A 10,279-nucleotide genomic window follows, 5' to 3' on the forward strand; every position below is an offset into this window, starting at 1 on the left:
CCGCAGCCACATGATGAGCAGAGCAAGGCCGCAAGGCTTGCGCAAGGCCGCCGTGGAGGAAGGGAGGGGGAGATTTGACGGGGGGAAGTCTCCCCCCGGCAAAGAGAAACGGCCGGAAGCCGAGCGCCGCACGATTTGTCGGAGTCGTGCGTTTTGTAGTATCCTGTTTGGACAGCAGATGCAAGAGAGAGAGAGAGAGAGAGAGAGAGAAAAGTATGGGAGCTATGCCTTCCCTGCTTTTACAACTGACACATACCGAGATACAAGCGGCACGAACCCTGAGGACCGCGTTTCATGGCAAGCAGTTACCGGATGCCCCGGTAGCGCGGTGCAAACCGAAGACGGCATCCGATTTCGCCGAGAAAACCGGTCCGGAGAGGAGGAAACATCACGTGTCGTTTCGATCCATGCCTTCCGATTTTTGACGGACGCCTGCGGGAAGAGAGCGGAGAGAGTGAAAGGGCTTTTTGCGCGTTCGGGCGCTCGGGCGGGGGCTTGTGGATGCGTGCAAACAAAGATCGGCTCTCGACGTGCCCGCCTCACGTTTTTATGTTGTCTTTTTTTGCCGAACTCGAATGTCGGATCTGGCAGCCGATTTAGGTTTGCACAGGCCTTTAGTTGCTCCCCATTCGTTCACGAGTGTGGACGCTACTACCCTTGTCAAGATGGCGGCGAGCCCTGAAAGCTACGAGGTTTTGGATAGCTCGGAGCAGAGTGGTTCGGAGTGTTCCGGACCTTCAAGGCGGATGACGACCCCGAGCAAGAGGACGAATACTCCGCCGGAGATGCGAAAGAGTCCGAAGATCGAGAGAAACCCCAAAAAGCTGACGAAGCAACTGATCCGTGTGTTTGACACAGCCAAGACACGGAAGCTCATCGAGTTGGTGGAGGGGTACCCGTGGCTGTACAACAAGTTCAGCGGCGTCCACAGAGGCCAATATATGCGCACCAACGCCTGGGCTGCAATTGCCAAGTCATTGGGCCTGGAGCAGGAGTACGCACGTAAGTACAACGAAAACATTACCACCTCTGCAAAAAGAGCTCTCTGGCCGCCGCCATTTTACGAACCGAGCGACCCCTATCAGCCAGAAATTTCTGCCACCCGCCTGTGCTGTGGAAACCCGGTCAGCGTGGGTCCCCACCTGCATTGTGCATTCGGAGTTCGCCCGCTGTTCTTGGAAGTTTTTACTTTATTTGTCTGCTTAGGGTGCTTACTTTTTGTGTGTTATCTTCCACTGTAAGAAGCAGAAAATACCAGGGCTCGTTGCCTGAACGGCCTTCGCAGGAAACGAACAATGAGAGCGAACGTGAAGCAGCACGCGACGCAGGCAGTTCAACGTTCTCGGAGGATTATTTCCGTTCCCGGCTAAGGTCCGGGTTTCGCGAAAAATAGCTGATAGGGTTGGGTCCGGAGTGTGGAGACGGAATAGACACGTTCGTTTATTTGCTTTGAAGCTGTGCAAAAATGCAGCTGTTTTGAAAACATGCCGGATTCCGTCCGATCGTCGTGAAGTGTCTATTGTTGACACTGTATATTGGATATGCTGTGTTAATTTAGACCTTTCTCAAATCCTGTTCGGAGAACGCGGCACCGCGTTAAGGGGTGTCCAAACAGGACACTACAAAACCCGCGACACCGACAAATCGTGAAAATTGAAGCGGACGCTTCTATTTTTACGGTCTGTCGGAGTCGTGGAAATGTTTGCAGGAGTCGTGAAAATTTTTACGATCACGACTGCTCTCCTCTTCAGATTGACGTCACATGCCACCTGCGTCTGTCTCACCTCGCCAACGCCCTCGCGTACCGCCGTCGCCTCGGCTCGAAGGCCAAGGAGGTCCGGCTTCGGGTGGATTTGGGACATTCCTGCGTCGAAGGGTGCGTTTCGCCCGCCTCGGATCTGCTTTCTTTGACGAGATTCACTTTCGTCGCGATGGCGTCCGATGCGGTTCCGTATTGTGAGCCGAGGCCTTGAGCAATTGACCGACAGCCAACAGAGCGTGTGAGTGGCTCTCCGGACCCACGTGATAAGCAGAGCAAGGCGGCAAGGCCTCTGTGGAGGAAGCGCGGGGGAGATTTGACGGAGGGAAATTTCCCTCCGACGGCCGGAAGCGGATCGCGGCAGAGCGCGGCACGATTTGCCGGAGTCGCGGGTTTTGTAGTGTCCTGTTTGGACACCCCTTTATCCGAATGCGGATAACGCGGTACGTACAATATATGTCGTTCGATTGATGAGAACCGTTGAATTTCATGTTGTGGGCGGGGATCCATGCAGTTCGGATGTCCTGTGTGGTTGAATATTTTCGACAGTTAAGACCTTTGTAGATTGACGCGGCTGAGTATATGGTGTCGTTGCATTTGTTCTGTCGCGGATGGTCTCACCAAAACAGTTTTCATTTCTTTGCTTTTGTTCTCAAGAATAGTACAATGCATTCTTAAAAACCCGGGGAAATTCTGGTCGCCATATAACACAAAATAAAAGATAGGACGCGGCAATGTAGCCTCCACCAACGTACGGAAGTGCGCCTACGCAGGCTGCCGCAGCCCACTGACTAGAAAACCCACAGCCCAGCGCAGTCGGGCAACACTGACTTACCCTCCCAAAACCAAGGACGCCCGCTCCAAATCGCTTCGTTCGAGACTGCCGCTGGAAAGATCTATATTGTGCCAATGTTTTAACCCCAACTTTGCTCTAGTACAATTTTTTTTATATATATATATATATATCTAATTTTTGGATGGTTCGGCGTTCTAATTTTTCCGAGTATTCATGATACGTCATTTTGTTGCGAAATGTTCACACGCGTGCATCTTCTAGCAGTTATAACTTATATCCTTCGTTTTCACGTCGGCTGAAATTTTGTCAATGTGCGTTAATTATGAAGTGCTCCAACCATTCCCAAAACTTTTCCATTCACGTGTATTCCGTTAGGACGACCAGCACCCATTGCCATTTTCCAACAGTCACGAAGCCATGCATCACGTTGGCTTTGTTCGCTTTTGTCCCCATTGTGGATGACAGGGGCCCCTTTCTTGAGGTGAGGGAAGGAAGCCTGAGATTAAATGTGGAGAGGAGGAACGAAAGCAATTCAGAGATATTCCCTCATTCCTTTTTTCTTCCCATGGAAAGAAGATGAAACAAGTTTGCTCAAAATCAAATCCGAAGATAGGACAACCAACACTCCCCGATTTATTTGCCTCTGCGCAACCTGCCACATTTCAGTGTTAGGGTAACACGTGTATGTTTGTTCCGTTTATAGACCTTTTCTGCTTACTCTCGCCCCCGACCGCCAATGTGGACGACGAAAAAATACCAAAACGTTTCAGCCTGCAAATAGTAAAAAAATAGAGGGGAGGCCGAATGAGAATGTGTGACGGTTACGTTTATGTCCTAAATGCCTTCCACAGGCCTTTTCCGTGTACTCTCGTACCCAGCCACCTAATAGACGTATCCGGTATGGGCAACGAAAAAAATAATAAAACGTTTCAACCTGTAAATAGTAAAAAAATAGAGGGGAGGCAAAACGAGAATGGGTGACGGTTACGCTTATATCCTAAATGCTTTCTATTGGCGTGGCGACGGCAAAACAATGTTTTCGCCCATACTGGAAGTGACAATTCAAGATGGCGGCGCCCTTGCGGAAAAGGTCTATTGGCGTGGCGACGGCAAAATAATGGAAAAAATCGTAAGGGTGCAGGCGAGCTGGTGAATATTAACCATGTTGAAATAACCTGAGACTGGGGTAGAGAAGAAGCATCAAAGCGTACAAGGGACAGAAAATAGACAGTACGACGTCTCAAACTCAGCTAACTTCATTTATTTTCTCCACCTCCTTATATAGTCCCAAACTCAAGGTCATCTCCACCAACACAAAAGTATGAAGTCTAAACAGTTCAAGCGCCTGTCTATTTTCTGTCCCTTCTACGCTTTGATGCTTCTTCTCTACCCCAGTCTCAGGTTATTTCAACGTGGGCAAAACAACGTTTTCGCCCATACTGGAAGTGACGACAATTCAAGATGGCGGCGCTCATGCGGAAAAGGTCTATATAAAAACAAAAATCTGGAACTATTTAGAGGATTAGCTCGTTCACCACTAATCTCTATCACAAAGGATTTTTTTTTTTTTTTTTTTTGTAGAAACATAGATTCGAGAGTAAGTGGTCCAGTACCCTCTCTCTCTTCTTTCTAGCCGGGCAGAGAGGGAAGATGGTTTCTTTTTGTCGACTTCGGGGCAGAAGAAAATCCACGATGGGGGCAAAGGCGAGTTTGGGGGAGCCGTACCTAGGTCACAGCTGTTCAATGAGCGAACAAGATGCAGCTGACGTGTAGTGTATTTTACATTTTGGGTAGGGGGTGGGGGAATCCCAGACAAAAGCTCACCGGACAAAAACTCGCCCATTTTTTTACAAACCCGGACAAAAGCTCACCAGAAGAAAATTTCATGTTGGTCTTGTAGAGAAACCAAATTTAGAGAAAAAGGCGATAAGCCTCCTTTTAGCGAATTCGGTAAAAGGAGGCTCATCGCCTTTTTTCTAAACTTCGCTAAAATTCGCTGTAATAAGCCGCCGCAGATTGCCGCCGCGAAGCGGCGGCTCATTACAGCCGCGAGACCGGCGACACTTGCTTTCGACGAGTTGTACCTTTACATACGGTTTCACGCACATTGCACTCGCAAAACACGTCCACACGGCGTCGATTCTTGATCAGTATCCAAGCGTGCGAAGGCACAGAAACACAGCACTTCGGCGTGCCAAGGAAACTTTGAACACGCCGCGAGGCCGGCGAAACTTGGTTTCGAAGAGTTGTGCCTTTTTCCTGCGGCACTGCGCTTTCGTAAAAATTTCCACGCATCCCCAACGACAAGTCTCATGGCTTAACAGGGTTTTAGAAAAAAACTTTTCCGGCGAATGACGACGAACGCACAGAAAACGTCTCTAGAACGCTGCCACCGGCCTCTGCAACGCTAGCAAAACGAGAAAAATTCTGCATGCAAGATGGCCGTCCGGTGGCCGCACTCGCGGAGCGGGTATGTGCGATCCAGCAATTGTCATAGAGATCAGTGTCGTTCACGTTGAAGTCGGTGCCCTGACATCCCTTGCCTGGCATCACCGGGACGACTCCCCGAAGGATAGATGGATATTAGGGAGTTTTCGTAGACCGACGGTCCCCCTCCGCTAGGCCCTCCGCAACGAAGAAGCCGCTACTGCGCCTGCGCGCCTATGGCCTTGACTGTGGAGTCCCGGGTATCGTAACGTGTTGCGGAAAGCGTTGCGGGACTGCCGAAACGATCTACGAAAACTCCCTTTCGGCTGTTCTCTTCATACCGGGCGGTAGCTTGCGCCACCTAACCTTAAATTAATTGATTGGAAAAATTTGTTTCCTTGTTGTTGTTTCTCTCCCACATTTTTAATTTTCTTTCCCCACCTCCCGCCAACTATCACCGAGCAGATAGAGGTGAAAAAAAACAAAAAAACCTTTAAGATATCGGACAAAAAAAAAAAAAAATGTAAACATCATTATTTGCTCTTTCCCCCGGGCGAGGGAGTCGCCAATTTCCCTCTGGTTAACCTCGTCATTGTTCCTCTTTGAACCAGACCCGCACGGGGACAGGTGTGAGACTTTGGGCAGGAACCACGCGGGAGGGAGTCCCAATATTCCTGTGTTTTTCCTGTCCCCCGGTGTGCTAATTGTTCGTCCTTGTTTAATTCCCTCCTCATTTTCCTTTCGGCTTCTTTTACGCCCTCTTCTATCCTGGTGTCCCGCTCAGTCTCCACCGTAGTGGGCAGATATTTAAATTTTTGCTTCCTCGATCGGTTCGTCCATTCTGTATTCGAGCTCTTTATGTATAAATACTTGTACACCTTCCTCGTCCATCGTGCGTCCTGCATATTTGTTAGCCTTTGATCGAATTTGAATTGGATGATAGCTTCTCTGCTCTTAAAGGACGACCAGGCCATGTCCCCACTCATTGCTGCTTTGAGGGCACTATTTTTGTATGTATGTTAAATGCTTTAAGCCATGTTTAAGGATTTCTACTAGGTGTGCACAATAATAGATGTGACTTATATGTAGTGTTCTATGTGTTTGGTGTTTATTTTTTTTATTAAATTTTGAGGATGTCTTACGGAGCTCATTTTTATCGCAAATTCAATGCTTATAAAAGTTTCTTTTTTATGAACGTTTAATTTTTTTTAATTCTGCGCTTTCACACAATCATGTGGATTGAAGCCGTCTTTTTGTATTTGCTATAAGCCTTACAGTTTGCTGTCATAGATATAGGTGCAGCAGGTTTATGTCGCTTGTTGTAGTACGCTTTTTTCCATTAACGACTTTTTGCATTTATGTCACTGATTGTAGCACGCTTTTTTCCATTAACGACTTTTGGCATAGAAATTGCCCTTTCAAAATTATCACTAGAAACGGGGAAAGCCAGAAATCCATTTTGGACTCTACCTTACAATCGCAAATTTCTCAGTCATGTGCCACTCTTAATTAACCATGTTAGATTATCCTGAGACAGGGAAAGAGAAGAAACATCAAGACGTAGTTGAGACAGAAAATGAACAGGACGACGTCTCAAAGTCAGCGACATTTTCTCTGAGGCGCCACCCGACTGCCTTCGGTAAATTCTACAGAACAATAGCTTCTTCTGCACTGTTAGAGATCACAAACGAGATAAGCTCCCTGTGTGTCAATTTGCCCAATTCTGAAAAGAAAATGCCTTCTCTCCTCAAAAGAACTAACCGTGTTTCCTTCTCTAATTAGCATCTCGTGCGAATCATATATGTTCTTTTTTTTTTTTTTTAATTTTATGTTTTGAGAATGATATGAATTCATGAAAGTTTTGCCGGCAAATGTTTTTTTGGCTGTACTCTTTTAACTGAAAACACAGCTAGCACCCTACTTATATGGCATGAAACTGTATTTGGTGGCACAGGGTGCAGTTATCACGAACAGAAAAGTCAAACTAGATGTTTGAATTTTGTGTCCAACGATGCAATTTTTGTTTATTTTTTTTTTCTTTACGTATGTCATTACTGTGTAAAAGCGAGTGAGAGCAAACGAGAACCATGCCTGACCAAACACCCGTTAACCTATATTTTGTTGTATTTACGTGGTGGCACCTGGATATGCATATCAAAGTAACAAGTTGAAAAGTTTTTAGCTTTATAGCTCCTTTCGGGAACCCTTCATTTGAACGTTCTCAGGTTTGAGATTGTAATGAAAGTGCATGTCCCCTCATGTTTGATAGTGCCTCTGCTTTACGAGTACTTGTGCAGTGAGAACACCGATTATCGTGGCGAGACTAAATAAAGAGATATTCCATTGACATTTTAAGCGTATGTACGGGTTTCTGCTAAGATGGTAAAACAAAATATTGCCACGTGCTTCGCCGAGCGAGTGCATGCGTGGCCGAATGGTTACCGCGCTTGGCTGTCGCGCGGATGGGTCTAGGGTCGATTCCAGGGAGCGGAATGTTCTCTTATTCATTCTTTCAACTTGAAGTTCTCGTAAATTCGAGAAAAGTGTCGTCTGATCGAGTTACGAATGTTCTACGCGCCGAAAGTTCTACGCCCAATGTTTCAAAAATCCACGCGGGTACAAAAGGTACGACGCCGCGTCGCGAGACGGAGTCAGTTTTCGCCCCAACGCTCGATCCTGCTGTTTCGCCGACATTGCCACCTGCGACGCTGACCTTCTTCTATTTTGTTTTTGGGCACAAGTTCACCCTTTAAAACATTCAGTTTCTTCAGTTATTCGCCGCCTCATAATTTGTCATTTGTGACAATATTGTAAAGCGATTGGTACCATTTACAAGGGTGGATTGTATGGAAATCTTCATAATATTCTCACGAATGACGAGGTGACGAAACAAAAAAATAACCGAGGAAACTAAAATGTATAATGGGGCGAACTTGTGCCCAAACAAAAAGAAAACAGAAGATAACAATCAACGGAGCGTCGCTGGCGTCGAAGTCGGCGTAGCAGCAGGATAGAACGCTGGGGCGAGACTGACTCCGGCTTGCCACGCGGAGCCCCTTGGTACACGTGTGGGCTTCTGGAACAACCGGCGTAGAAGGTTCGGCGTGTAGAACATTCTAACCTCGAATAAGCAACATGGTTCTCGAAGTTACCAGAACATCACATAAGAGTCAACAAAAATGCGTACCCGCGGCCAAGAATCGATCCTTGGCTTTCTGTGAGGAAGGCAAGCGCGATAACCGTTAGGCCACGAGTGCTCTGCCTACTAGTCAGCTGCGGGCGCGGCAATAGTACATATGTCATTCTGGTCACTCCACTTCGCCCATTGAATGTCTGTACGTTATCATGAACAACGTGCACGATACGCTAATCAACCCAGTTGGTCAGCACAGAGAATTTATTTAGAACTTTATATGTGCATAAATTAATGAAATTATTTTTATTCCTTGCTACACATATCTGGAGTCTTCTGCCTGTTTTTGCTGCAGCACAAGCATGCAAGTTGAAATGGTGTAACTTGAAGGACTACTTCTTGAGAGAGCTTGCAAAAGTGAAGAGATCACAACGGAGTGGCTGCGGGGCAGCTAACGTCTACACCTCGAGGTGGAAATACTTCGCAAGCTGCTCCTTCTTGTCCGGCAAGGCCAATGTTTCATGCCGGTACCTACTTATTTTTCTAATAATGACCTGGTATCGTTCTGCATGTAGCTGCCATCTTACTTGGGATTCCTTGTGTTCAGATCTCACCCTGAGGCATCAGAGGAAGAGATGACAAACTGCAGCAGCCAACCGCGAGGTATCGGTAATTGACATCTCCCCACTTTCTATTGTTGAATGAATTCCACACCTTCTTTTGTGGTGTTGATTTTGCATTACTAACAAGCCCTCTACAATGTCAATATTCAAATTTACATTTTTCTTATTCTTAAAATAATTGGCTGTGGTTCTACTTTTTTGCTTGTCACCAGACTGCAGTGAAGATGAGTCAGCCCCCAGGCAAGCAGCTGAGGTAATTATTTGGAGTGTAATCTCTTCGGAATCTGAAAGATATGTTTCACTGCAAGTTTTATTAATTACTCACTTCACCTTCCTGTCGGTTTTTCCACACCTTCTGTGCCTCTCAATAGTGCCAAGACATTTGATAAAAGTGCGGTCGGTGTTGTCGCAGAACCGGCTACCTGAGTTCCAGCCATCGCCAGCCTACCTTGCAGCTATGCGGGCGGAAATGGGTGCTGCACCACCTCCAAGCCAAGAGCCCACAGAAAGACCACCCGCAGCTGCCTTGCAGACTCCCGGACCTCAGAGCCGAAAGCGGAAGCATTCAGGCTCTGCGGGTCAATGCATCCCGATTGAGCAGGCCTTGCGAGCAGCTGCTGCCAACTTACGCCCTTCTTGTTGTCCTCCAGAACACCAAGATGAGATTGGACACGCCCTTCTGGGCCTGCGTATGTATATAAGGCATTTCGATGCAGAGAGGCGCCTTGGTTTTTTCCAAACAGTCACTAACTATGCGCACGAAGAAGCTCTGGCACAGTTTCGGAAAGACAGGGAAGACAAGGAGGAAAGAGAAAAGTCGAGAATGGAGAGGATCGAGGTAACAGAGAGAGAAGAAAGAAAAAGACAGGAGAATGCAGAGAGGGGGGAGCAACAGAAACGGGAAAGAGCCGAAAGAGAAAGCCAGGCGAGGGAAGAAAGGATAGATGCGCCGTTTTTGCGAGCACGTGCCTTTTCCAGCGAGTGACATAACTGACCTGTAGAGATGCCTGCATGCCTGCTCTGTTAATGAAAACCATTATCTATGTATCTGACCTCGCAGATGTATAAACAATTGTAAAATTTTTCCATTCGAAAAAAAAAAAAAAAATCTGCAACTCTTTTAGCTTTGAAATGTGGAGCTTTGCCCAACATTTCAAGCCGCAGTTTGGCCAGCCGTTGGCTACGTTAAGGCTAGAGGTAAAGCTGCCAAAACCACTGCTGCCACCCCATTGATAGCTAGGGGTGTCGCGAACCGGTCGCGGTTCGAGTTCGACCAGGTTCGACTTTTTCGAACTTTTAATGAAAGGTTCGACGAACCTTGTATTGAGGTTCGACTCGTGTGCGCATGCGCCACAGGCTGGCCAGTTGGCTTCGGATTGGATGGTAATGGCTAAGAGATGAATTAAGTGCAGAGCTGATTGGCTATTTCAGTCAACACAGTACTAAAAATTAAGTTATTAACTTCTTCACTGATTAGAATTAGTTTCTTTTAATTGCAGCTGTTCACAAAATAAAATAACCCCTTGCATAAAAAAAAAAAA

General features: G+C 46.9%; 1 protein-coding gene across 2 annotated transcripts; it reads left to right on the forward strand.

Annotated features, from left to right (window-relative positions):
* The first annotated feature begins 368 nt into the window (after nt 1-368).
* On the forward strand, nt 369-10,279 carry LOC120851102. 2 transcript variants are annotated; one of them, XM_040223655.3, is made up of 5 exons: nt 369-1,002; nt 8,471-8,642; nt 8,723-8,778; nt 8,951-8,991; nt 9,151-10,279. In XM_040223655.3, exons 1-5 carry the CDS (start codon nt 576-578, stop codon nt 9,721-9,723), a joined length of 1,269 nt encoding a protein of 422 aa, XP_040079589.1. In that variant the 5' UTR covers nt 369-575; the 3' UTR covers nt 9,724-10,279. The 2 variants fall into 2 exon arrangements, with proteins under 2 accessions (XP_040079589.1, XP_040079590.1); XM_040223656.3 differs by lacking the exon at nt 8,951-8,991 and having other exon boundaries at nt 9,151-10,007.

Source organism: Ixodes scapularis, unplaced genomic scaffold, assembly GCF_016920785.2.
Source record: "Ixodes scapularis isolate PalLabHiFi unplaced genomic scaffold, ASM1692078v2 PGA_scaffold3__209_contigs__length_174095766, whole genome shotgun sequence".
Taxonomy (NCBI): Eukaryota; Metazoa; Arthropoda; class Arachnida; order Ixodida; family Ixodidae; genus Ixodes; species Ixodes scapularis.

Bases quoted from the DNA above. Each gene is read 5' to 3' on its own strand.
- LOC120851102 (XM_040223655.3), top strand. From the start codon at position 576: ATGTCGGATCTGGCAGCCGATTTAGGTTTGCACAGGCCTTTAGTTGCT. The intron at 8,643-8,722 runs GTACCTACTTAT...CCTTGTGTTCAG, and splicing joins AAGGCCAATGTTTCATGCCG to ATCTCACCCTGAGGCATCAG. The intron at 8,779-8,950 runs GTATCGGTAATT...GCTTGTCACCAG, and splicing joins CTGCAGCAGCCAACCGCGAG to ACTGCAGTGAAGATGAGTCA.